The sequence below is a fragment of the Camarhynchus parvulus genome, chromosome 14, assembly GCF_901933205.1.
Source record: "Camarhynchus parvulus chromosome 14, STF_HiC, whole genome shotgun sequence".
NCBI classification, from domain to species: domain Eukaryota; kingdom Metazoa; phylum Chordata; class Aves; order Passeriformes; family Thraupidae; genus Camarhynchus; species Camarhynchus parvulus.
Window position 1 is genome coordinate 619,105 of NC_044584.1, and position 26,684 is coordinate 645,788.

At 52.8% G+C, this 26,684-nt stretch overlaps 4 protein-coding genes across 4 annotated transcripts in view; 2 read left to right on the forward strand and 2 right to left on the reverse strand.

The window, feature by feature from the left end:
* GTF3C1 (general transcription factor IIIC subunit 1) overlaps nt 1–1,608 on the forward strand; it is a 40,064-nt gene extending 38,456 nt beyond the window's left edge. The window contains 1 exon segment of the mRNA XM_030957835.1: nt 890–1,608. Within this exon segment, the coding sequence (XP_030813695.1) occupies nt 890–1,111 (222 nt within the window). The 3' untranslated portion in view covers nt 1,112–1,608.
* Nucleotides 1,609–1,621: 13 nt separating this feature from the next.
* On the reverse strand, nt 1,622–2,215 carry POLR3K (RNA polymerase III subunit K). The gene is made up of 3 exons (XM_030957840.1): nt 2,059–2,215; nt 1,875–1,962; nt 1,622–1,804 (listed from the first exon to the last, which is right to left on the reverse strand). The coding sequence occupies exons 1-3, from the start codon at nt 2,167–2,169 to the stop codon at nt 1,677–1,679; spliced, it is 327 nt and encodes a 108-aa protein (XP_030813700.1). The 5' UTR covers nt 2,170–2,215; the 3' UTR covers nt 1,622–1,676.
* SNRNP25 (small nuclear ribonucleoprotein U11/U12 subunit 25) lies at nt 2,064–5,078 on the forward strand. The gene is made up of 6 exons (XM_030957839.1): nt 2,064–2,330; nt 2,405–2,495; nt 2,576–2,681; nt 2,765–2,839; nt 3,848–3,910; nt 4,731–5,078. Exons 1-5 carry the CDS (start codon nt 2,205–2,207, stop codon nt 3,900–3,902), a joined length of 453 nt encoding a protein of 150 aa, XP_030813699.1. The 5' UTR covers nt 2,064–2,204; the 3' UTR covers nt 3,903–3,910; nt 4,731–5,078.
* RHBDF1 (rhomboid 5 homolog 1) lies at nt 5,026–26,314 on the reverse strand. Its single transcript, XM_030957838.1, is given in 18 exon segments — nt 5,026–5,782; nt 6,480–6,633; nt 6,898–6,998; nt 7,474–7,549; nt 8,479–8,573; nt 9,006–9,069; nt 9,717–9,817; nt 9,923–10,084; nt 10,646–10,720; nt 11,528–11,639; nt 13,243–13,494; nt 15,906–16,066; nt 16,209–16,331; nt 17,176–17,382; nt 19,039–19,252; nt 24,216–24,349; nt 26,191–26,271; nt 26,273–26,314. Coding segments are annotated over 18 exon segments (2,574 nt in total). The 3' UTR covers nt 5,026–5,362.
* Nucleotides 26,315–26,684: the final 370 nt, after the last annotated feature.

The window sequence follows — 26,684 nt, forward strand, 5'->3', positions numbered from 1 at the left end:
GATGGGTTATCTGCCATGAGAATCCAACTGACATGTATCTGTACTAGACAATGTGTCAGTCAGACCTTCTGACCTGCCTACAGGTCCTTAATTGTCAAACAAAAAGATGGCAAGAAAATTTTGAGTTTCTCATCATTTTGTTTCCACATCTTGACGTTCAGTTGCCACCACTTTGGAAATGGAACTTTGATTTCTATTTTTTTCCTACAAATATTCAGAATCTGAAGCAGAGCAGTAATCCTGCAGGCTTTCCCAAAAGCATGACATCCCTGCTAATTGGAAATCCATTTTTCAGTGTCCATGTGCCACTTCTTGCCCAGGGCTTGTGCCCTGTGGTGACAGTGCCAGCTGGGAGTGTTGCCAGCCGTGCAAATCCTGTTCTGGATGTTCCAGAATGGATTCCTGGGCAATGTGAATTCAAACCCACAAAATCAAGCAATTAATTACCTCTACATTTTACAGAGTGGGGAACTTCAATTTAACTTCTGCACCAATAAATTCACTAAAAACTGGTTTAGAAACCACAGACAGAGCTTGTCATACACCTATTAACCATTAACAAGGACTGGCACAGAAGTCTGGGATTGACATCTAGAGCAGCCTTAGATTTTTTGTAACTGGTCCTAAATGTCGACATCTGTTGCTGAGCTCCTTCTGTGTCAGTAACCATGTATCAATCACTGTTTGAAAGTAACTAGATATATCCAGCTATAGCCAGAGCTTGCATGGTTTTATTAAGCTGTTTATTCTTTTTACCTTTGTGTTGGAACCATGGGCTCTTCAGGGGCTCAAGTGAAGCCACTTTTGGTAGAAATTGTCCAACACTTCTGAGAACACTGTAGCTAGAGCAGCATTCACAGCATATTTTAATAAGTGAATTTTTTTGCAGGGTCTGGAAACTCTTGGTTGCATCAGACGATTCTACATGAGAAAGCCATCCCCAGTGTCACTCTTTTCTCAGCCAGTTGTGGAAGAACAACTACAGAATCCCAAACTGAGTGAAAGCCCAACCATCTACTACGAGCCCACAATAGACTGTACTCTCAGGCTGGGGAGAGTGTTCCCCTGCGACATGAACTGGAATAAATGGGTGCAGATTATCCCTGGATAGAAGGGGTCATAGGAAATTGGCTTAGCCTGTGGGAGGGAGTGTTCATGGAGATTAAATGTTACAATTTGTGCTCCATCATGTTTTTATTATTTATTATTTTTACTTCTGAATGTGTTTAAACTGAGAATAAAGCTTGATGTTAAAACACAAGTAATACGTGATCCTACCTGAAGCACATTCTCCTTTTATCAGTAAGTGGTTGCAGTGTGTAGTTTGTAGTTCCTGCTTTAACTGACGGGGTTTTCACAGGTCACAGCAAAGCCTCTTTTTTCATTTTTGGTTCTGTGTAAGGCCACAGTGGTAATGCTTCACCTCTGCTTTGCTTTCTGTGCTGTGCTCAGGGCTGGGCTTTCCTCACCGTGCTTCAGCTCGGTTACCTTCAGGCCTGTCTGTGTTTTCAGCACGGGTGTTTCGGTGTGCAGGGCACGACTTTATCACCCCTGCTTGAGCCTGCTTCCCCTGCTTCCCCTCCCTGCCGGGCCCAAAGCAACCACGCAGAGCCGCCTGCTTGCCGGCAGTGCCGCGTTTATTGCAGGAGCAGCAATAATTATGATCCCCGCTGCCCTCAGTCCCGCCAGCGGTGCCCGCACTGCGGGTTGCAGCACTTGTAGAAGGTGGTCATGGGCTCGTCGGCCGAGCGCGTCTGGATCTGCATGAAGTAGGCGCGGGGGTGCTCGCACTTGGGGCACGGCTCTGCGGGAAAGCGCCGTGAGGGGCCGGCAGGGCCCGGCGAGCCCCGCGCGGCCCCGCGGCCCGGCCCTACCTGCCGTGGAGTCCACGTTCTCCCAAGCCGCGGCGCCGCCCAGCACATCGTCCACCTCCTTCAGCCGCGGGTACTTCCTGCTCGTCACCTGCGGGCCCGGCACCGGGAGCGGCTCAGCGGGCCCCGGGCACACGGCCCCGGGCCCCCGCCCCGGGCCGCCCCCGCGCCCCCCGCGCCCCGGTACCTTCCGCGTGACGTTGCGCACGTAGGGACAGGTGGTGCAGGCGAAGCGGTGGCAGCGCGGCCCCTCCTCGGCCACCAGCACGTTCCCGCAGGCCGGGCAGAAGAGCAGCATCGCCGGTTCCGCCGCGCCGCCCGCCCCTTCCGGCGATGGCGGCCGAGGAGCCGGCGGAGGAGCCGGCGGAGGAGCTGGCGCACGCCGAGGTGCTGGAGCTGTTCCAGGCGGCCTTGGCGCGGCTGGTGCAGGACCCGCTGCTCTGCGACCTCCCCCCGCAGGTGGGCCCGGGGCGCGGGGCCGGGCCGGGCCGGGCCGGCGGGGCTGGGCTCACGGCCGTGTCGCCCGCCCGCAGGTGACGGCGGAGGAGATCGGCTCGCAGGTGGCCCTGGAGTACGGGCAGGCCATGACGGTGCGGGTGTGCAAGGCGGACGGCGAGACCGTGCGTGCGTGAGGGGCCGGGCGGGCCGGGCCGGGCGGGGGGCCCGGGGCGCGGCGGGCTTGACCCGGCTCTCTCGGCCCGCAGCCGTGGTGGTGGTGCAGAACGCCTCGGTGCTGGAGCTGAAGAAGGCGCTGCGGCGGCACATCCAGCTGAGGCAGGCCCGGCAGGGCGGTGTCCAGCACCTCAGCTGGTGAGCGGGGCCGGGCGGGCGGCAAGGGAGCGCATCCCAGGCCGGTCCCGCTCCGCGGCTGCCCCTGAGTGTTTTTCCCGCAGGAAGTACATATGGAGGACTTATCACCTCACCTTCAATGGAGAGAAGCTGGCGGATGACAGGAAGAAGCTGAGAGAGTGAGTAACTCTCAGCGCTGGGGGGCTGAGAGGAGCCCACGCAGCATCCCCAGGGGCAGGGCTGAGCTGGGAGGTTGTGCCCTGGATCGGGGTCCTGTGCTGGACATTGGCTGCGAGGTGGGACAGCACTGCCCACAGAAGTGGGACAGGCAGACTCAGAGGCTGTCTGCAGGATGGGCTGGCCTTGGGGGTTCCTCATCCTCAGCCAGCACTATCCTGTGCTGGGTTCAGCCGGTTCAGAGCACCCCACAGAACCCTTGGCCATCCCTCCCGAACTCCTGCAGGTGGTTACAGTTACTCAGCTCGGCACAGATACTGATGTAGGATAGGAAAGAGCACGGAACAGGAACTGAACAGATTGCCCAGGGAGGCTGGGGATGCCCCAGCCCTGGCAGTGGCCAAAGCCAGGTTAGATAAGGCTTTGAGGAACCTGGCCTAGTGAGAGGTGTCCTGTCCATAGCAGGGTGTTGGGACTGGGTGCTCTGTAAGATCCATTCCAACCCCATAACATTCTGTGATTCTATGAAGAAAGCCAAGTAAAGAGGAAACCCAAGGATGGGTGTTGATCTTTGGAGCTGCTCAGACAGTCTGGTAACAACACTGACAGGTGGCTCCCATGTTTCCTTGCCCATTCTTGAGGTGAGGTGGGATGAAGCACTTCCCTGCAGTGCTGGGTCTGCCAGCCTGTTGCAGACCAGCAAGAAAAAGTGGTCTGAAGAGCTAAAAATTCAGCAAGACAGCCCAAATCAAAGCTGTCCTTGGAAGAGAGAGCCTGGGTGACAGATGTTGCATTTCAGGGGTTGTTACAGTTAAAGGCAGATCAGCAGATCCTTCAGTGCTGGCAGCACATCCCAGATACACAAGTGAGAATTTTAATGTGTCCTCTAGTAGAGCACAGCATGGGATTGTAGGAGTCCCTCTGTCCCTGGGAAAGATGAAGGAAGCTATGGGGTTTCACAGTTGTTTTTCCTGGGAAGCTGGCATTTAACAGCCTAACTCTGTGTTCAGGTATGGCATCAGGAACCGGGACGAGGTCAGCTTCATAAAGAAGCTTCGCAAGTAACCTGTGGGGTAAGTCCTGAATGTCCCCTGAGAGCTCCCAGCTCCTCATCTTCCCCAGGCCATGGTGATGAGGCTCAGAGCTGATGGTGCTGCTCTCTGCTGGCTGGCAGAGTATTTCTGAATGTCTGCACGGGGCTGGTGCCTGCTTCCAGATCCTGGTAGTGTTGTTTGTGCTCCTCTGGGGCAGGGAATGATAATTCAGCTGCTTCAGGTAACACACACTGGGAACAGCAGTAGGAATAGCTGACTCTGTGTTTAGACTCTCAATCTGCTTCTACATTGTCTTGAGACTCATTAAGCACAGTGTTCCTTGGCTGCTGTGACTGCTTCCAGTCTTGCTTTCTTTTAGGCTTTTTAAATGTCTGGAAATCATTGTCAGGAGCATGGCTGGGTTTCTAACTCATGCAAACATAATTCTGGTATTAACACTGCTATTTTGAGAAGGTTGTGCACACAAACACAAGATGTGGCCAAGACTCTCAGGCTTAGTAAGTTTTAAATTATAAAAACAGTCACAGTGGCTGAAGAACAGGGTTAAGAGCAGTTTGTCCACAGCCTTGTTTTGTTTTGCTGTTCCAGGTAGCTGGGTTAAAAACTGCTCCTTTTTGACCACAGTTAACCTTTTATTCTTCTTTCAACACTGCCATATTTTCAAGATCCAGTGTAATAAAATATGTGCCCTAACAACAGCCACCTGCTCCAAGGTGCCTGTGACCAGCAGTCACCTCTGGCACTGGCTGGTCCCTCCTGGACCATCATGGCAGCATGGTTAGAAAAGCCCAGCATGCAGTCATTATTGTCACTGACAAATATTTTCTTTCTTAAACAGAGAGAGCAGAGAATCCAGCCCTACCAAGACCAGACTGTGGATTCAGCATCTTCCTTCAAAGAGGAACAAACTCCATTGACTGGACATTCCCATGTTTTTTACAGTTGCTGTTTGTGGTGTTTGCCTCTGAGCTATATGTGGATTCCAGGCATTAAAGAGACCCTCTAGTTTTCTAAGGCTTTTCAGGCCCTTATTTCCAGCTGCAGATGTGTATCTGGCTGGTTTGGGTGCCCCACAGGGTACATGAAACAGCAGGAGTGAGATTAAGTAACAAAGGTAGGCACAGACTACTCAGAACAATTCACAGTAGCTAAAACGCTACCTCACCGTTTAATCACCACCTTAGCAGTAGTAAACAACTCTGGTTAAAAATGTAGTATTGAAACTAGTGTAATAAAAATAATGGCAGCAGAAAAGGTTCAATACAATTGAACAAGGCACAAATGTTCTGTTTTTCAGAGTCTTCTGAGATAAGGCAAACCATGCCTGCCAAGTGCTAAGGAGACAGTTTAAATTAACCACGGGCAGGGTTAGAAGTGTCATTGGATTAGAGGCTTTGTCCCCATGGAACTGGCACAGCAAATGCAAAGACAGTCATCTCCAGGGCCTGCTCGAGAAGCCAGTCTTTGCTGTCAGTGGAGCTGTGCATCCAGGTCGTATTTCTCGCAGAATTTGTCTGTGAAGGGTATACAAGTGAGGAACTCGCACCACTCGCACTTGATGGGGTAGAAATAGAACAGAATCACCAGTCCTGAGAAGAGTGCAATGAAGATGAGCTGGAAAACTATAATTTGGCATCGTTTCCTATATAAATCAAACTTCCCAAAGCTAATGTAGGGCAGGAAGGCAAAGGAGAGGAAGAAACCACTGATAAATCCTGAAATGTGAGCGAAATTATCAATCCAAGGCAGGAGGCCGAAGGCAAAAAGAAAGAGCACCACAGCCAGCAGCTTGAAGAAAGCCCTCCATGGGCGTGCCAGGATTTGCCAACTCTGGAAGAGCTCCACAAAGAGACAGGCCAGAATTCCAAACTGGGATCCTGCAGGGCCAACCTGCAGAAGAAGAGCATTACAGATAATGTCAGGCTCGTGCCACTTGCCTGGCCTCTGTAACCAGCTCCAGGAATTAGTTACTTCTTACTCAACACCTGTTCAGTGGTTCTTGGCAAAGAGACTCTGCAACTTCATCCATGTAATAGGATGCCAGGAGTAAAGGGGTCTGGTTGGATTTAGGATCAAGGGTGAGGCCAGAACAGACTAAGGAGGGCAGATCTGGTTCAAGTTTCCAGAGGGGAGAAGCCTTTGAAGGCAGTCTCCTGGCTCCCCCCACCCACCATGTAGTTTTCCTTATGAAAGGAGCTGGAAGGCTCCTGCAGCTCCAGCCCTGCAGTCTCCTGTGGGCACGGTGAGCTCTGCTCTTTGCCCCTCTCAGGTGGAGGGTGTGTGACACCACACTTGATTCCGAGCCTGCCTGGGGCCTCTCACCCCATGGCTGGACAATCCCCCATCTGTTATGAGAGGCAGCCTTTTTCCTTCAGCCAGCCCAGGCCAGTGACTTAGAAAGCCCATGGTGCCTGGGGGATGGTGCTGCTCAGCAGTTAAATGATGGTGTGGTGCCATCTTCGAGTGCCAAGGCTGCAGTGCTGAGCCCAGCTCTGGTGGCTCTGCCTCAGCCACAGGGGCACAGGCATGTAGAGAAGGGTTTGTGCTCAGGGCAAGTTACCAGGACCCTGGGCTGCAGGAGACCCACCTCTGCTCTGTAGGGTAGGAATATTGCACTGGCAAGGTTCCCAGTGATGCCACTGAGCAGGTAGATGATGGAGATGCGGTGCCATCCTGCCAGCTTCTCCAGGTCCCGCAGGATCGTCATTTGGAAACAGACTGAAACCAGACAGTGCAGGATCCTGCCAAGTGCAGATACAGGAGCTGAAGCAGCAGCCACTGAAGTCACCCCTGTGCTCGTGTTCTGTCCCCAGCCTTGCTCAGAGTCCCTGCTCTGGCCTTACTCATGCTGCTAATCCCTCCCAACAAACACAGGATGGCAAACCTTGGCAGAAGGCACAGCTCAGATCCCTGTGTCCCCACAAGGGACAGCCACAACCCTCACACAGCAATCCCCAGGCTGAGGGTGCCCCACCCCCATGTGGAAGTTTTACACCTCTGCTTACCCAGCGTGGAGGAAAAGCGAGAGCCAGAGGCGGTAGAACTGGTCAGGGACTTCTGGATTGAGGAAAGGAAGGAGCCCACAGACATCATCCATGCAGTGCACCTAGGGCAGAAGTGGGTGTGGAGAGGGGTCCTTCTCCAAGCCCAGGGCACACTGCAGATAGCTCTGGAAGTGGGGCTCCCCTCCCACTTCTCTTTGAACCAAGTACCAAGCCTTGCCTCCAACACAAATTTACACAACCCCATCCCTTCCCTGTGCAAGTTTTAAGCCCTCATTTTTCACTCCAGCACCCAGAGCTGAGGCATCTGCTCAACCCACAGAGCAGACTGTGGATCCTTCTCCCACTGCTGTCACAGTGGTCCCATGCTGGTCTGTCACAGCTGCCAGCCCAATCCCAAACTGGCCCCAAATGGGGACAGATGCAGCCCCCCCTGCCACTCCAGCCAGGAGCAGCAGGGTGGGACAGGGCACAGGACTCCCACCTAATCTGCAGCACTGCCACCCCAGGTCCTGCCAAGCTGCTGAGGGCACCTGCAGGGAGGAGGGCAGCCATAGAAGCCCCCAGGTGCACCCTTACCTGAGAGCAGAGCGTGGCCTCCTCGTGGAAATAGCCCCGCATGAATTCACAATACTCCCTGGAGGTAATTTCACACCTGCAGGAGGCACAAATTACACATGGAAAGCACAATGGATCATTCCAGTGATCTCCCAGGCCACCCACTCTCCTTTTCCCATCCCATCCATGAGAACTGATGCCTTCAGCTGCCCCTGACACGCTGCAGTGCCACAGCAAAGGCACAAACACATTCCCATTTGAGCACAGTGCCTCTCCACACACCCCTCCTGCTTCTCTCCTCCAGGAAAGCTCCACAGACCTGCATGCCATGGCTCCAAGGCAGATCCTAAAGCTGCTGTTTAGAGCTGAGAAGAGCCACCAGAGCCTGGGCAAGCTGTGTCTCAGACCGGGGGAGTCTTGTACCTCTGCAGCTGGCAGAGGGGAAGGGGGGGCTATGTCAAGAGTGTCCTGGTCATGCCCTTCAGGGACAGAGAAACTCCTTGGGGCAACACACATTTTTCTCCCTAGCAGGGAAAGCCAAGCCCAAGCACTGGGTTACTACTCAAGCTCAGGGATAACATGAGAAAAACAGCATCTTCCTCTCTTGCAAACCCAGAGTGGCCCATTTCCTGACATCTCCTTTGAGTGCCCAGGGACTGCAGGCTGGGGACAATGGAGCCTGCCAGGAACAAGCTGGCCATTCCTAAGGAAAAGTGCAGGACTCCCCAGCAGAATGGTTCAATATCTCCAAATTGGTACCCAAATCCCTCCAAACTGGTACCCAAATCCCTCCAAATTGCAGGAGCAGCTGAGTGAGATACCCTGCTGTGCCAGCCTCAGGCTGGCCGTTAACTCCTGCTCATCCCAGACTCCTGCTCTATCTGGGAGTCCTGTCATGGCTCTGTCCAACTCCCCTTCCCAGCAGGGCTCTGGGCTGTGTGTGAAAAGGACACAGGAGGGCTGTGTCTACAACCTGAAAGGGCCTCATGTCTCACCCAGCCCCTCCATTCAGGTAAAACTCACTACCTTCCCTTGGTCCCAATGCAGCAGGGCCGGCCTGTAATCACACAGTCCATGTGGAGGTGGTTGGTGTAATTCCCAGCACTGTTTTTTGTGCAGATCTGGAAAACAACAACAGGCTGCAGTCAGACAGCCACAGCTTTGCTTGCTGGCTGGGTAAAATCAAAACAGCCCCTTGGGAAGAAGCCAGATCCCAGACACAGCTCCCTCTGACAGCAGGATGGTGCCTGATACTCCATCTGCCTGAGCATCAGTTGACACCTCCTCTCCAGCCCAAGGCTGAGATGGTTTCCATCTCCCTGTTACCCTGACAGGATCCAGGGCTTTAGCTGGCACAGGACAACTTCTGTTGTTGGAGGGCTTTGAGCCTTGGCTGGGCAGAGCACGGCTGCCCTGAGCTGGTGTTTGTGACAAGCAGCAGAAGCTGCACCAGAGGCCCAGCCCTCCCAGCAGCACAGCTGAGGCTCTGCTCAGTGGGATGCAAATGCCAATTGCAGCTGGCCATGGCACACTGTCCCCCTGGCCATGCTCACCGGCCACTTGGTGATGTCATCTGGCCACTCGTGGGGCTCCATCGAGGCTGGCTGCTCACACACCCTGCAGCAACAAAGCACACATCAGCCTGAGAAATACCCTTCCCCAGCACCAGGTAGGATTTCCACACTCTTCCTGTGCCCATTCCACAGCTCCCTGTGTCCCTGGGTGCAGACACTGACACACCAGAGCAGATCAGCCAAGGCCATGCTGGTCAAAGCCTCAGCCTCCTTCCAGCAGAGATCACAAAGGCAGAGAGCACAGAGCTGCCCAGCAACAAACTGGATCCCTTCCAGGCGGACACACCCCAAGGGCAGGAATTGAGCTGGTTTCAGCTCTACATCAGCCCACAGTGACTGCCAGGGCAGCCAGCAGCTGGCTGGGCTCCTGGACAGAGGTGTGCCAGGCTCGGGACTGCTGCCCCCCAAGCAGGGAGCTGTGCAGGGAGCAGGTGAGGACAGGGAGAGGATTGAGGAAGGCACCCACAGCTCACAACAGGCCTCTGTTCAGGTGGGCAGCCCACAACAGAGACCAGGGGTGAGCAGAAATATGATCACACCCTGCATCAGCCTTCCCTGCAGTGTAGGGACATCACTGCCCCACACCCTTCCAGAGCTGCTGCTGCCTCATCCAGCAATCCACTGGCCTGGGACTGAGTCTAGAGCAGCCCTGTCCCCCTGAGGATGGCAGCAGGGCCAGGCAGGACCTACCTGGGGTCCTGATGACAAACAGAGCCAAACTGCCTCTTGTTCCCTGCCAGCATCGGTGTGCTGGGGTGATGGGGCCACTTCACCCACACGGCCAGCGTGGACTATAGGAGAGAGGAGAGGTGTCACCATGAAGGCCAGGGGAAGAAGCATCAGCAGAAGTGGCCCTGAGGCTGCAGGGCTGGCAGGAGCAGGGCCATGGCACTCACTGAGCACTCCTCCTCCGAGGTCTGCACGCAGCCTGACTTGTCGTTGCGCACGCAGCACGCCGAGTGCTTCTCCTTCTCGCGCTTGGCGCTGATGAAGCTGTGCACCTGCTGGTCCTGCCTCATGCACGGAGAGAACTTGGCCCCCAGGTGGATCAGGGCCTCCTGGCAGAGATGGAAACACTCAGCTCAGCTAAGGCAATGACTGCCTGGGCAGAGCAGGCTGGGGGAGCTGCTAGGGGTAGCCCTATCCAGACCCAAGGGCCAGGGACAAGTCCTGCATGATGAAGCCCAACACACACCACGCACATTCTCCATATTTGCTTTGGAGACAGGTCCAGAACAAAAGCTCGGGGTTTTTTTTTGCCCATAGCCCCAGTAAAGGCCAGCAATATGGCTGGGAAAGAAAACTTTGTGACGTTTCCTCTTCATTTTTGTGTTTCCCAGGGGAATGGCATCAGGAAAGCTGTCACACACCATACAACTCCTGCATTTTTTCTAACTCCATGCTTGTCTTTGTAGGAACAGGGTGCAAAGCAGGAAAGCCAAGGCCCATCCCAACCCCCAGGCACCTCATTCTGCAGGGTAGTTGGGGCTGAGAGCACTGCTGCTCCCTGACAGTGACAGCAGATCCCTGAGCTCCATGCAGCAGAGGGCTCTGGTCCATGGGGTGCACAGCTGCAGCACAGTCCCCCATCCACCACTAACAGTCCCAACGGCACTCACTGAGCTGGGGCCGATCCAGAAGTTTTCCTGCTGAACATATTTGACATTTTCATAAACCCCTCTGTTTCTCAAGACCTACAAGGAAAGAAAGCAAGAGCCCTGTGAGCTCCAGCCCCCAGGGAATGGTGAAAACAACCCCCAGGATGAACAGGAATCCCCACAGCCAATGACAGGGTTCACAGCTCTCTCCATCTGGTTTTTTGCAGGATCACATGTAAACCCCCATCAAGGTGTGGGCACCTTCAAGTTAAGGTTTCATTTAAAATGTCTATCTCTGGCTACTTCAACTTTCAAGAAATCCCAGGTTCTGGAGCCTATGGAGTGGCCTGAGCCTGCACAAAGCTCCACAGAGCTGAGCAGCACAGGCAGCACCCACCAGCAGTGCAGGCCCAGGTGCTCTGAAAGCTGTCAGATACACAGCTGAGAAGCTCCCCAGGCACCTCCTGCATGGAGCAAGGACATGGCTGTAGAGATACCTGTACCCTAGAAACCTTTAACAATGTGTGGGAAAGCTACAAACAGCTTCAAATCAGCTCCCAAAGTCAGACAAATCAGTTTTGCTCCTGGCAGAAGCAAAATCCTGCAACAGTAGCAAAAACTTAGGTTTGAAGTATTTCTCTGCTGTGATCATCCTTCTGGTCTCCACCAGGAGGGGAACAAGCTGTTTGGAAGTGCTTTGTGCCAGATAAAATCTGACATCAGGAGCACTGGGGTTGCAGGAGGGACAGAAGGGGGTGTGGGGGCTCCCAGAGACCCTCCAGGCAGCCCCCCAGGCTGGACAGCAGGCACCCAGCCAGGAAGGGCAAGGAGCCAGCAAGCTGTGACACAACAGCTGAGGGCTAAACTCACTCACACTGCAGGCATGTCAGGGGGATCACTTACTGAATCAACAGTTTCATGTTGTGAGAACCCCACAGGGGCGATGCCGTAGATGCACACAGCGAGGATGGTGATGAGGGAGTGCACAAAGGTGACCCAGTAAGTGAAGAAAGGCCTGCATGGAGGGAAGGGGAAAGGATCAGAGGCAGAAACACAGGCATATTACATCTGCTAACAGAACAGAGGGGAAAAGCTGCTGTTTTCCCCCAGAAACCTCACCAAAATCTGGGGTACATGGCCAGGATCACCTAGGAGTGCTCAGGACAGGAGGCAATGACCTGAGGTCTTGCTGAATACAGAAGCTGTTTACTCTGACTCCCCCATTAGCTTGGACAACCACCCTTTCCCAAGAAAGCATCCATGGGAACACCAAAGCCCAATGCTGAGCTGTGCTGTGTTTCTGAAATGATCACTCTAGGGGAATGACCAGAGGCAGGGATAGCTGAGCCCTGCTGTTCACCACAGGACAGTGGTGGTGGCACAGAGACCTGCAGTCCCTCCAGGTACCAGAGATACAGACACACCATGGGGAGCTGGGTGAGGTCCCAAACTGCTGGCTGAGGACACAAATACGCTGCTGTCAGCTGCAGCTGGCTCTGCACTCCCAGGGACAAAGATTGGGGGCTCAGCAGCATCCCGAGTCCCCGAGGGCCAGCAGCAACCCCTCACTCAGCAGTTCATGGGTGTGGAAACTCAGGGCACTGGGAATATTTCTTTGTTTGCTCTGGGGTGCCCTGACCCCCAGGGCACCACTGACTTTGACTTTTACTCATGGAGAAAGTTTCTTAGACTTCAAGATAGACTGGAATCCACAAAAGTGTGAAATAGATTATATAGAGCAGTGTAGGTGTATCACTTGGTGAGAAATTGAGGTTTTGGGATTTTTAGTGTGTTGTGGATGGAAGCAAGATGGAGGGCACAGGGTGTCATCCTGGGTTTCTTCTTCATGCTTCTTCTTCCTCCTTCTTTATGGCTTTGGGTGGCATTTTGTAATTGGGCAGAAAAGTCCTCATTGTGGGCTCTGTGGGATCAGTTATTGGGTTAAAAGGGAAATAATCTAGGTGTCAGTTCTTAATTGGATAGTTTAGTCTTAAAAGACTTTGTAACAAGAGATTGTTGGCCATTTTGTGCCTTGCTAATGAAAAGCTGCAGAACTCACAGAAGTGAGACTGAAATAATAATAATATATAAATAATTAATAATAAACACTTGAGTCTGAACACGAATTACTGTCTCAAGTGCCTTCAATCCAGACCTAGAAAAACCCACCACTGGTACCTGTCACAGACATATTTTACGAAAAATCCTTTTGCTAGGATCTTTTCTCCTGAGGAGCTGAGAGGCCTCAGAAACGAAATGTAAACAATAATTATCTGCTGCTGTGGAATGCAACAGGTGAATCTTTGATTTTTCTAATTAATGGCCAATCACAGTCCAGCCGTCTCGGACTCTGGTCAGTCACAAGATTTTATTATCATTCCATTCCTTTCCTTGCTAGCTATGTGATGAAATCCTTTCTTCTATTCTTTTAGTATAATTTTAATATATCATTTTCTTTTAATATAATATATATCATAAAATAATAAATCAGCCTTCTGAAACATGGAGTCAAGATTTTCATCTCTTCCCTGCCAACATCACCACGTTTGGTGACCCCCAGTGAGGAACACTCCCACAGGTCTCCCAAAACGGGGAAACCCCGAGAGCACAGCTCTCACCTGTGGTCATCCATGTCCTCGATCTGCCGTTTGACGTAGCTGTCGATGCGCTTGCGGTAGGTCCTGTTGGTCAGCTTGCCCACCATGCCCAGCCCGTAGGGCCTCTTCTCCTTGGCAAAGAGCTTCCTGACGGGCACGGCGATGCGCTGCCCGCGCCGCTGCGGGCTCACGCTCACCACCTCCTGCCGCAGGCGCACCTTGGGCTGCGCCAGGGCCCCGTCCTTCTGCTTCCTCCAGCCGCGCTCCAGGGGGCTGAAATCAAATGTAGGAGAGAAGTAGGGACCAGCCTTTGTGTGGTCTTTGGTGGCAGCAGAGCCTCTGTCTGTGCCACCCCCTCCAGCCTCAGCAGCTGATGGCAGACAAGATGCCCTGAAGCTGTGTTTGAAAAGGACCAGCCTTTGCGTGACCTTTGGTGGCAGCAGAGCTTCTGTCTGTCCCATCCCCTCCGGGCTGGGCAGACAAGGTGCCCTGAAGTTGGAGCTGCATTTCAAAGGGTTACACAGAGCCAGGACAGGAAAGCACAGAAGTGGCAGAAAGCACAGCAGTAGGGACAAGCCTTTCTGAGGCCTTTGGTGGCAGCAGAGCCTCTGTCTGTGCCACCCCCTCCAGGCTGGGCAGCAGCTGATGGCAGACAAGGTGCCCTGAAGCTGTGTTTCAAAGGGTTACACAGAGCAGGACAGGAAAGCACAGAAGTGGCAGAAATCACAGCAAACACACAGAGAGTGGCACAAGGCTGCTGTGCCAAACTAAGCCCCACCACTGAGGAGCTCTTGAGCCTTTAAGGTTGCAGCCTGTTGGGCTGCAACAGGCACCTCTGCAGCCTCAGGTGTGTCTGCTTCCTCCCCTACTTCAAGCCTCTTACTCTGCCCTCTGCTATGAAATGGAAGTGGAGTTTAGCCCAGCAGTGGAAATATCCACCTTTAAATGTCACTTCAATGTCTCACTTCAATGTGACTGGACTGGCAAATCGGACAAAAGTGAATCCAAGCAGCTTCCCAGACCAAGAAAGCAGCACTGTCACAGGCTGCAAGCTGTACCAGCTGCCTCTCCCAATCTCTCTTCCATTCCTCCCTTATTTGTACCAATGTGTGCATTTTTCAGAATAAAACAAAGCAGGTTTCAACAACACAATAGAAATCCTGATAATCCTGAGCTAAAAGAAGGCTTTTCTGTCAAAATAGATGTGATGAACATTGCACAGGTTACTGGTGAATGATACCTACTTTTTAAGTCTCCATCACATCCAGATAAATTTGTATTTCCTTGCTCTTAGACAGCAGTGTGAAGGTCACATCTGCAGCAGTCACACCTGACCAAAAAATCCCAACTCCCTCCCATTTCACCCTCCTCATTGCCTGGCACTGCAGGAGGCATGCTTCTGACACCTGCTCTAGTCCTGTGTACCTCCTCTGGCTTCCCAAATGTCCCACTCAGAACAAAGACAGTGCCTGTCAGAAGTGCTGAGAGAAAACATCTTTCTTCTGAAAGGTGACTGGAGTATCTGGAGAGATCATGACAGCTCTGAAGTACAGGCAAGCAAGAGCATAAGGGAGAATCTGAACCTCTGTAGCCAAAATACTGCTGGAAACTTCAGCTCTTTTCATATTGCACCTTGCAGAAGATGCATTTGAATATCCCAACTTGCCCTTGGGAAGTTCTTCTGCAGCAGAAGGTGCAGGTTCCACTGCAACCTGCTCTTGCCCAAGAGGTCAAGTGGTTTCTGTGGGATGGACATGGTGCTTCCCAGTGCTGGAAATCTCCCCATGCCCAAACAAACACTTCACCACGTGAAAGGACACCCAACTGTGACTCTGGTAACAGCTCTCTGAAGCATGAAAAAAAGGTATTTTCCTCAAGAAATAAAACTATTTAAGGAGATTCAAAGGGAACCAAGAAGACTGAAACCATCTCAGAGGAGTGACAACAAACTCCCACCATTTGTGCTTCCCCTTATGTTAAACTGAGTGAAGTTCTTGGAAACACTTGAAGGGAAAGTGCCAACACAGCAAGACAGGCTGAGAGCAGCAGAACCACAACAAGGACCTCCCTGTCTGCTCCATGTTCACACCCAGCAGAGCTCTCTGCTGGGGTGAGCTGACTCGGAAGCAACACAGAGCAATTACTCAGTACCAGTTACTCAGGTGGAAAAAATCCAGGCACACAGTACAGCACCACCCACATATTTGTAGGGCTCTCAGCATCAGCGCCACACCTTTCTCTCATTTCAAGTGAGGAATGCAGCCCAGCTTGACACTCTGCAATGCTTCACCGCTCCTTGGAGCATGAGAACAGTTACTGGTGACTGTGGCAATGGCAGCAGCTTTCTCACTTTTGCTCTCCATAGCCAAAGGCTGGGCCCTCAGCATCCTCACAGCTGATTTAAAGTGTCTTTTGCTTCCTCAAGGCATGATACAATCTCTGAAACACATTAGTATGAAGATGGAAGTTGCTGGAGTGACTGCAGAAGTGGCCTCAGACTCACCTTTCACATCATGGGTAGCTGGGGCAGGAGGTCTTCAGCTGGATTTAAAGAAAACCCATCACTGCACTGCACTGCACCCACCCACGGCACTCACATCTTGGCTTCCTCCACGAAGGAGGCCCACTCCAAATGGGCTGGCTACCCCATGCTAGGCTTTGGCAGCTACCATGAATATACTCACAGTAGTAAGTGGCTTCTTTCAAGCTCATTTTTGTCCAAAGCACCTCCTGTGAGATCTGTCTGATCTGGAGGTTTCACCTCCGCATCTTTGATTGCAGCTTCTGACGGTGACTCGAACACTTCATCTGGGTAAGTGGAGAGCTCCTCATGAAGGACTCCTTCCTGGGCAGACAGACAGCAGTCCCATCAGAAGAAGCCAACATCCCACTTGAGACTGCAGTGCTGCTCTCTGCAACACACAGTCCTGTCAGAACCAGAGTCCTGCTCTGCCTCCGGGCAGCACCACGCCAGACCTGCCCCTCACCCGAGCGAAGAAGGATGTGTCGAGCTCATCTGGGAAATCCACCGTGTCCTCCTCCAGGAAGCTGGCAGGGGTGAAGCTGCGCCGCTGGGCCCTCCTCAGGGTGCTGTCCTTCACAGAACGGCCCTGCAGCCAGCGACAGGGACATGGAGCACTGCCAGAACCTCACAAACCCACCCCAGCCAGTGCACAGGCAGCCCACATGCTGAGCTTGGTTGGAGCACAGCAAATGTGATGTGTGACACCCTCCTGGTGAGACACACAGCTGTCACCCCACTTCTCAACCCACAGCACCCACCTCCAGGCTTCCCATGTGCTCCTCTAGCACATATTGGACAATGTGTCTGGCCAAACCACAGTGATGGCTGCTACTGGACACAGCAAAAAGCATCACTGAGCCCAGGACAGCAGGCATAGGGCAGGATGAAGAGACCTCTTTCACCCACTGGAACCAAGAGAGCTTCCCCCTGGGAGTTCTCTGCTTTTAACCCCCTGTGTTCTCAGAGGCGTATCCATGTCCTCAGTGGCCACACCAGGTGCCAATATTCAAATCTGAGCACCTATTGGTTTGACCACAGCATCCCAAAAAATTCACTTCCTTTCAAACCAGGACACTTGTACAGCAAGAGCCTCAGGTATTTCTGCTCTTCCCTGGCTGCTTACCAGGTGCAGATGGACCACCCAAAAGTCCAGACAGGCTGAACTGGACCTGCTAGAATACTCTGAGGCTGTTGCCTGTGGGAATTAAAGCCCCCAGGCCAACAAAGAAAAAGCAAGACCCGTACGAAAAGCAAACCACCATCCCCGCTTTCTTGCCAATCCTGCCTCCTGTACACATGGCCAAAACACACCAGGAGGTGACTCCATTTCCTCCCTCCAGCACAGCTATCCCCACCCCTCTGCTGAGCAGCTCCTTGCCCCACATCCAGGGCAGAGACCCCCGTGGTCCACGCCCTGTGGCAGGCAGTACCTTCACCAGCGCGGCGGCCGCCCGGAAGCTCATTTTGGCCACGGACTCGCGCTTGCGGCGCCGGGGGAGGCGGTTGAAGCCCGAGCGGGAGCTGGTGAAGGAGCACAGGGAGGTGGCCCCGGGTGTGATGGGCGTGTGGGGGATGCTGCAGCCGTCCGCGTCCTCGGCCATCCGGAACGCCCGGCCCCGCGCCAGGGGGTCGATGATCTGCCAAGAGGAGCAGCCCGTCAGTCCAGCCACCCCCAAAGCCTGTCCTGCCAAGCCTCCTCCCTCCTCTTGAGACCATGGCTCCAGGGATTGACCAAGAACCAGCCTGGAAGGACCAAAAAGCAATTCTACAACAGGGAGATAAGGAATAACCTATTGGTGTTTTTCTCTTTTGTTAGTATTGACTATTGTCAGCCAGTCTGTTCCAGTACCTCACATAAGACTCCAACCCTCCTCCAGCCCTTCCTAAGCTCTTGGTTTCATTGTCTCCCATGCCAGTGAGCTCAACATTCAGAGAATGGGCTGCCTAAATAGGAGTCTGAGAAACCCCTGAAAACAGAAATGTTCTTTCTTTAGTTAGTTTCCTTCCTGATACTGGACAGCCCAGGACTTAAGCAGTTTCCTGTTATCCTGTTGAAACTATACTGTATATTTACATCTGCTTCCATTAATTAAATTTAACAGCTGGATAAAGCAGGCAAGCTTCCAGGAGCTGCAAGCCCTTCTTTGGGACTCCTCAGGCCAGTGCTCTCACTTATTCCAAACATACGAATCAACGTAATGAAAATATTGCCTTCAGCTACAAACCTTGCCTCTGTCCTTACATCATCACAGCTGTGGTTTCCATAAGACCTCTGTGCTTTATCCCAAGGTTTTACGAGCTTTTTTAATCCACAGTTGCACACTCAACAGGAAGCTTAATGGGCTCACACCTACTGACACCACGTTCTGATTTAATGTAGCCCACATACAGCTCAACAATATTTCTAAGTCTCCTGTGACCAAAGATTAGGTGCAAGACATTTAAAAGAAAAGAAGACAACAAGGCAAAATGTGATTGAAAAATGTACTACATTCTCCTCTGCTTTAGTGCTGCCACCAGGCTGCAGGTCACAGACTGACCTGCTTTGGAAGGAGTTGTTTTCCCACTCACTCAGTAGTGCTCACCAAAGCACAGCCATCAACCACACCAATTACTGTGGCTGAGGGGAGCAGTGGGAAGAGCTGGATATTGTGGTTAGTTCTGGTCACTGGATGTGCCCATCTAGGCCCTGTCCCCTTGGGTCACACTTAAAGGTAATGAGCAGGAGGCAGCACCAAACCCAGGTGCCCTTTGCAGACACTCAAAACACTTCTGAGGACCCATAAGCAGAGCTTTAGGATCACTGATGCAAGAGACACTTTTCAAGGTCCTAAAATATAACTAGGTTTTTCTATGGGGACAGTAGCTGTGCTATAGCCTGCATTCTGCTTGGGGCAGGGCAAATGTCCCCAGTGATTCCAGCCCTGCTACTGTACATTTGGGTCCAACATAGTGGTTACTCTGGGTACAACACAATTCTGTCCTTCAAAATGGCAGCAGAGAGCTGCTGTTCATGCTGCACACCCCTGATCACCACAGTCACAGCATGACAAACACAGCTCTGAGCCACCACAACAGCTGAGGGATCTCAGCCAACAAGACCAGAGAGAGGCTGCTGGAGAGAGAGAGCTGCCAAACTGTACCTGGGCTGTGAGAAGTGTCTGAGCACGGAGCCCAGACGTGTCGAGGCAGAGCTCAGCCCGCAGACAGGTCACGGTGCCAACGCGCTGAACACACCGAGCAGGGAGCTCAGTGATGGCCCTGCCTCTGTCCCTCTGTCCCAGGTTACTCACCTTCTGCATGCCCAGCTGACAGGGTCCCACGTAGAGAGGAGGAGGGGTCTCTGTGCTTGTCAGAGAAATGTTGTCCTGGCTGGGCAAGTCCATCTCCCGGATGACCTGAGGCTTGAGCTTCCCGTAGCGCAGGCTGCAGTGGCGGAGGCTCTTCCTCTGCCATTTCTGAGTGGCATCGCTGTCTTTGCTCACCCCAAACCAGTCTGCTGTGCCTCTGAAAGATGCCAGCAGACAAGTGCTAAGAAGGATGGTTGCTTGGACTATGCAGGTGAAAAGACAAAGCCCTGGTGGTCACTTCCAGCCCACCCCAATTCAAAGACAGAACTCTTGCCCAGGAGCATCTCGCAGCTTGTCCTCGGCTGGTTTTAGCAACCTGACAGATGCTGGCCAGAAATGTTTGACCATCAACAGCATTCTGTCTCTTAAGACAGAAGAAAAATGACAGGAGATATTCACTGTGGGCAAAGGACAGGTTGTTCTGAGTTTTTCTAAAAATAAAGGAAAAGAAATGGTACAGAAATTCAGAAAATAACTTGGTGAAAGGTGTTTTTTTACTTTAAAAACCATCTATTGCAAACACTTACCATCTTCAGGCCAGCTCTAGGTCCTCATTGTGAGACTGTACTGTTTCGTAGCTCTGTGACTTGTCCCAAAAGCCACCAGAAATCTCTCTTCTCTCCCAGCCTCCCCTCCACACTCCCAGAATCTCCCTAACTTCTCCATCTCATGCTGCAGGGTTTCTAACCTCCTCAAGCGTAGCATTAAGAGCAAAACTTGCTGCAGCTCTGGTCTCTGCAAAGGCAGACACACACACTTCTAAGCTGCTGGTTGCAGAAGCAGGAGCACAAGGCTGCAGCCACGAGGCAGGTTTGCTGCCAAGTGCCTGCTGCCATAGAAGAGCAGTGGATCAGAAGCAAAATCCCAGGAAGGCAGGGAGGGATCAGGATAAGTCAGACTAAAAGCCTATTTCAAATCCTGCAGGACAGCTGGTACCCTAAACTTGCAGGGGTCATGGCAGCCCTGCCAAGCAGTTCCCACCATGGCTAATCCATCCTCAGGAGATGACAAGCTGTCTCAGCCTACAGCTGACTGGTCCAGGTGTTGAAACCTGAAAGTCCAAGCCAAATCCAAACCCTTGGCCTCAGCCCCCCTGCAGGATCTCCAGCTGCTGAGAAGCAAGACCTCACAGATCACAAAGTGAGCATTAAAATACACACTGGAGTAAAGGCTGGAATAAATCTAGAATTAGGCCACACAGGGGAACTGAGACAGTGCAATGGAGACAGGGAACTGGTTCTATGGTTTTGTACCCAAGCAAAAACCCCATCAGCCAACAGGTGAAGGTGCTCTGCCACCATGTCAAAAGGTGTGTTTGAAATCCACAGCCTTGCTGGCTAAAACCTTCCATATGCAACCACCACACATTTTCCTCAGCCCTCCCTGTTCTCACAATGATACAGAACAGACCCTTCAGAGGTCATGTGGGCCACTGCTGGAATTCACCCGACCTCACTGACTCAAATGCCACCAGCAAGGCAACGTGCCAGCCTTTGGAGATGGGGCTATGTGAAAATCTTGGAGAACCTCCTTTCTCCCACAGACCACATCTCCTTGGAGCAATCTTCCTCTCCATCCAGAGCAAAGGCCCAGGGCCAGCCTCTGCCCCGACACACTCACCAAGCCCATAGCACAGAGGTCAAGCTGCCAGTTGCTCTGGCACAACACACACCTCACAGAACAGCCTGACCACTCTGAGGGCTCCCCACAGACTGCTGTAACCAAGATTTCAACAGCACGGTGACCTTGGGTGACAAGCCTGTACACAAGGCCTCAAATGGAGAGGAGCTGAGGGTCATTTAGGCCCATATGAGCCTCAGAGATCTCCAAAACTGTGCTCCCACTGGTCTGGAAGGACAAGCACCACCACAGCTGTTGGCACTGTGAGGAACACTCCAGAACTGCCAGATACCACTGCTAGGTTAGGGCCAGGGTGAAGAGCTGTCCCACTCCTCCCTGATCATAGCCAAAACAGTCCTCTAAAGAGTTTAGGGCATCTGGAGCACCCTGGGAAGATGCTGAATGCCTCTGCTCAGCTGGGGAACTCCATCACGTCCTGTGGAGTCCCCAGGGCACTGTAACAACCAACATCAGAGTCAGCTGTCACTCTTCCGTCAGGATGAGCCAAGCAGCCCTGAAGGTGGTGACAGTGCCAGAGTGGCAGCTGGCCAAGGGCTGGATGGTAAGACAGGAATACAGGGCACTAGGTCCAAGTCACACTGTCTGTCTGGTTTAAAAGTTTCCTAAGCTCCAGAGTTGGGGTGATGGTCAATGGGCTCCTTGTGCCCTGGACTCCTGGAGTGGCTCATCTCCTTGGTGCTAAGTAAACAAAGACCTCCACCTCAAAAAGAAGACAATCACGCTTGCATTACAAAAAGCCATGATGTCAATAGGGAAAGAGTGGATGCTGTATTCCATTCATCAGCTCTGAGCCCCTCTGGACCAACACAACAGCATCTGTTTGGTGCTGCTTCCTCTCCTTCCCCTCCTGCCCCAAGAAGGCTTTGGGGCCAACATATGCTGCACTGCAGCCAGCAAAGGCAGGCTGGGCTAAGGCTGCCCTGGGGAGATATTCCAGCTATGGTGAACACCAGGAGGTTGACAGCTTGTTAGGAAAGGCAGGAGGGAGTGAGGCTGGCGGGTGGACAGCTTGTTAGTCCATGCTACTTATTGACAGCTGCCTACACATTTAGTAGGAGTGACAATTGTTTTCTGTTAGAGGCACACATGAATTTTCTCACTCTGCCTGTCTGTAGGCCTCTTGGACAGTCCTGGGAAGGCAATGTGATCTCAGCAACAGCCAGCCTCTGTGCAGTTCACAACAGCCCTGGCACACACATGCAGGGTGGGTTTCACACTCAGTGCTACCAGTACCTGAAGAACGATCGGGGCAGGGACTGCCGCTTTCTCAGGGAGCTCCTGCCCCCCCGGTGCCCACGGGCGGGCAGGGTCTGACTCCTCTGAAACCGAACCTGCCTGCTGCAAAGAAAAAAGAGCTGAGGGGAAGGAACCTCCAGGGCTCTGGAGAGGAGCAGCCACTGCATCTCCTTCCATAGCCCCATGGGCAGCAGTGGTGCCCCACTGCATGTGACAGTGGCCTCAGCTGAGAGTACGACCTAAGAGAAACAACCAAGCTCAAGCCAACACAGCAGCAGCATCTTTGAACCCAGGAGGCTGCTGAATCCTCTTGGTGCACCTGTGATGTGTGTCTCACATTGGTCTGGAAGGTACCAGGAGTAGTGCCATCCCCCTCAGCTCCCCCTGTAAGACCTGCCTTCGTCAGCCCAGACACTCAGCTACAGATTCCACAGCTGCCTTTGGACACCAGTGTGAAACCATGGAGGTGTCAGCAGGCTGAGATATGATCTCCCTAGAGACAGGTGACTGGTGCCCTGACAGGATCTTGCCTAGTGTACAAGCCTGTCTGTGGCACATCTGCTGCTTTGCATGGACACCTCAGAGACCCTGGAAGACTGGAAATGGTGTTAGATGCTTTCATATGAATCACTCCCATGCCTTGTTCTGGACTACACAGGCTTGACTTTATGTTCACAGTTGATCTCAGTCCTCCAGGGAAGATGGTATGGAGTCCTGCTGCAGTTTCACATTCTGTGCATTCTGAGGGCTGTGTTAAACAGAAAACTTGGCAGTCAGCCTTCCTGGACTCACAAAACAAATCCCAAAACACAATTTAGGGATGTATGGTCTGCATTCTCCACTGTATTCCTAGCTCTGCTAAATGGAAAACAGGGATTTAGGCCTTGATACTTTCCATTTCCCTGGCCTTGTTTCTGATCCACTCATTTCAGGCTTTTATTGCTAGTGTTCTGTAATGTGTGCATCTCCTGCAGTTCTGCTCCCTGTTAAGTCCTTCCCAAAGTAAATTTGTCACAGTAGCACCAAAGCAGTTCACATTTCCTCACTCCCCTGCAAACAAACTGCATGTTGTGAGGACTTCTGGGACAGGTTACCCAGGCCCTTCTACCCAATGCTTCTTGTCAGGGCCTCCAAAGCACCCTCCCAGGATATCCCCTCATCCTTGACGTGCTCTTGCCTAGCTGTCCTGGCAAGGAACACGTCAGGAGCGGGGAGGCAAGGGAGGAGGCAGTGTGGGTGTGCAAGGACAGCCTCAGCAGGCCCAGAGGCTGCCCACAGCCCTGAAAAGAGCAGACACCACTTCACAGGCTCAGTCCTCCCAGCCTCACAAGAAGTAGGATCAGAGTGGGCTGATGCAGGAGAGCTTCAGCACCAAGGCAGCTGGGGAAGGTCTGAGGCAAAGGAAAACAGTGTGTGGGAGATCTCCCAGAGCTGGAAAGCTGCTCCTTTGTGAGGGGGCGAAGCCTGGCTGGCTGAAAGCACTCCTGACCCCTGGAGCTCCAGGGATGCTCCTGGGATTCAGGCAGGCCTGACACACTGCCAGAGACAGAAATGAGCCATCTCAGGAGAGAAGCTGGGAGCGCCACTCCCTCTGGGCAAACTGGGGTAAGCCTTTGCCATGGTGAGGAAAGAGCATCCAGCTCTGTGTGGCCATGTGTCAAGAGTCTCGTAATGACAACCCTTTGCAGGAGTGGGACACAGGACCAGAACATCTCTCCCTGCTGCTCTCCACCACCTCTCAGAGCCATCTCAAGGACCTGCCAGTGCTAGGAGCCAAGCTGCTGAGAGCCCTGCAAAGCTCCAATGGGCTTCTGCCTCCCCCAGCAACCATGTGCTCTCAGACACTGCACCAAAGCACACCCAGCACACCCCATCTACAGTCACAGCTAAACATCAGGGCCTGACACATCCTATTATTGAGAAATAGCCCCTCCAGGGCATGGGGACAGCCAAAACCTGTCTGTAAGTGGCAAACACCATTCATTGTCCTGATCACCAGCACCTTCCTCCCAGGACTTGCCCCCTCATGCACTACAGACAGGCTGTACAGCACCACTGGGCTTCTACACTGGGGACCAACCTGCACCCACCCTTCCACCACCTCCCAAGGCAATGAGGGACTCAACCTAACCTAACCCTGCTGTGACAGCAACGGGATGAGCAGAAATCACAAATCCACAGCTCCAGGATGGCACTGGATGGCAGAACACAGTGCAGCAGGCTCCAGGAGCTCCGTGCCTCACCTCTTGATGGTCTGGGTGATGGAGGTCTGGCGCTGCAGCCCCGCTCTCCTGGCGGGGTCGTGCGGCAGGGACGGCACGCGGCTGTTGTCGGCCGGCATGCTCACGCTCCGCAGGAACGCCTGGCGCCGCGTCGGCTGCGAGGGAAGGGAGGCAGGCAGAGTCAGAGTTCTGGGGTGGGCATGTCAGCAATTCAACATGGACTGCCTGAGCTCCTGCAGCACATCCTCCTGGCTGCTGCCTGCCCAAATCACACTCTCCTAGGCCACTCCACAAGGTCAAGAGAAGTGCAGTCGGTGGGATTTGCTTCTTAAGTGGCTCTGGATCTGCACTAAAAGCCTGTGAGAGCTGTGGGTGGGTCTGCAGTTGCTGCCTGGTGCAGCCTAAGCAAGCTGGAAAAGGCTCTGTTCATAGCCTCATGGCCTGGGCACACTCACATGTCATGGCTAAATGTCACCTACCAAATGTGACACAACTCTGCACGCTGTTCTCAGCTCACACAACTGCCTCCCCAGGGCTGCTCTGGATTACATTTTTCAGCAGAGATACCATGTCCCATTTGTACAGGGCAGGCTGAGCAGACTGCCCCTCTGGCAAGGGAAGCTCTGATCGATCCTCTGGTCAGACACTGTCTCTGCCTCAAGACTACTTCAGCCTCTCTAGCCCAGAAAGCTAATGATTTCCACTTACATTAACAGTTTTGGTATCTTTTATGTAAAAGCTACTCAGGTTGTAAGTCAGAGGTGCACACAATGCACTCTTATCCTGACAGTCTGGGCTATGCAGAGAACATCACTTCCACCAGTTTCGATTGTAAGCACAGAGTGTCCCTCCAGGTGCCTAGCTGGATTTAGAGATTCTAGATAAGGCAAGATTCATCAGAGCCTTAAATAATTGATTCAGAACGTTTCAACCTGCACTGGTAAAACCCTGAACTCCTCTTCTAATCCCTACAGACTGACCTCCAAACCCTTTCCTTCCAAGGGAAGACCAGAACCAAGATTTATCTGCCAGGAGCTATCACATAAGTGAAGTGCATTTGAGTCCCAGGATCACAAAATTATGAAGAGGACAGTTCTTGCTGTTCCAAGTGCAACAGAAGCTCCCTCTTAAGACAAGCTTGTCCTCAGCCCCCTCCAGGGAAGCTGTATAACCCTCTATTTCTCTAAGGACTAAACTTTTTTTCACATAAGTGACTGAAGCCAGGCCCTGTGCACACCCATGGAGGTGGGCAGCAAGAACCCTCTGGCTCTGCCTTTGGTGCACAGAGTCTCTGCTCCTGCAGCAAGGCCACACAAGCAGCCAGCATTCATACCCAGGTCTCACCCCTACAGCAGTTTTTGATACCTTGTAGCAGGTATTCCTGATATTCTCCCGATCCCCAGCACAAATGAGGGTGTTTGACTCTCATGCTTTGCACTGCTCCTATTAACCTATCACCTCATCTCTACTTCAGCACTCCTCAGTGTTGTGTATTTCTCATCCCACATGGTCCTCTCATGTTCCTCCTGCTGCTAACAGCTTTGTGTTGCCAGTAACTGTTCTTTGCTGTTACTGATGAAAGTCTGTCATTATCTTGGCTATTCATAAGTCAGATTCATACCCTGCTCATTTCAGCACAAGCTCCAGCACTTCCAGGCCCTCATGCTTGTCTGGGAGACCTTCAGTCCTCCAGTCCCCTTAAGAAATGCTTGTTTGAATACCTCACTCTCATATCCCAGCCAAGACACTTCTCACAATGCCCACATCCAAACACTCACATCCACTGATGTGAGCACATCAGCCACCCACCCTCATCCCTCCCACATCCCCTTCAAGGGGAGTTAATTACTGCTCATAAATTTACTCAAAGGCTCTGCCCCTTCTTATGTGGCCTCACGACCTGCCATCACACGCTGCCTTTCCCTGATGGGGATCTCAGGCACAGGGATGCTCCCAGCACGTCCCTCCCCAGCTCCACAAACCCTCCCCCCTGTACCTGCACGGGCTGGGGGGGCTCCTCTGGCACGGGCATGGGCACTGGCACCGGGATGTCCAGTTTTAGCCATGGTGGCTTCTTGGCGCTGTAAACTGCTCGTGCTGTCGTGCCGCGCCTCCGACATCGTCCCACGCTTGTCCTCAGGCCTAGGAGAGGGCAGACACCAGAGTCAGGAGGGAATCTGGCTCATCCCTCACAGCCCATGCTGGCAGGGTGGGCAGAGGGTTCTCCTCCCAGCTGTGACTGATGGGCCCCAAGCCCCACGTGGGATGAATTCCCCAAGTGCCTCATGAGGGCTCAGGGCTCACAGCTTGTGCCCACACTGCTCATTCAGCACCCGACACTAAAGGACACAGAACCTTGAGCAAGATACAGACACTGCAGTCACAGGTTTGAGTTGCCTCCCATTAAGATTTTTGCTGAGACTACTGTGAGATCCAGATTCCTTAAGAACAAGCCATGAATTAAATCTTAATGAGATCTGGATCCAGACC

What these genes read in the sequence shown, in the direction of transcription:
- POLR3K (XM_030957840.1), bottom strand. Translation starts at nt 2,169, where the DNA reads ATGCTGCTCTTCTGCCCGGCCTGCGGGAACGTGCTGGTGGCCGAGGAG. An exon ending in TGCGCAACGTCACGCGGAAG is followed by an intron (nt 1,963 to 2,058) that starts GTACCGGGGCGC and finishes CCGGGCCCGCAG; the next exon opens with GTGACGAGCAGGAAGTACCC. An exon ending in GAACGTGGACTCCACGGCAG is followed by an intron (nt 1,805 to 1,874) that starts GTAGGGCCGGGC and finishes GCTTTCCCGCAG; the next exon opens with AGCCGTGCCCCAAGTGCGAG.
- SNRNP25 (XM_030957839.1), top strand. Translation starts at nt 2,205, where the DNA reads ATGGCGGCCGAGGAGCCGGCGGAGGAGCCGGCGGAGGAGCTGGCGCAC. An exon ending in GGCGGACGGCGAGACCGTGC is followed by an intron (nt 2,496 to 2,575) that starts GTGCGTGAGGGG and finishes CTCGGCCCGCAG; the next exon opens with CCGTGGTGGTGGTGCAGAAC. An exon ending in GACAGGAAGAAGCTGAGAGA is followed by an intron (nt 2,840 to 3,847) that starts GTGAGTAACTCT and finishes CTCTGTGTTCAG; the next exon opens with GTATGGCATCAGGAACCGGG.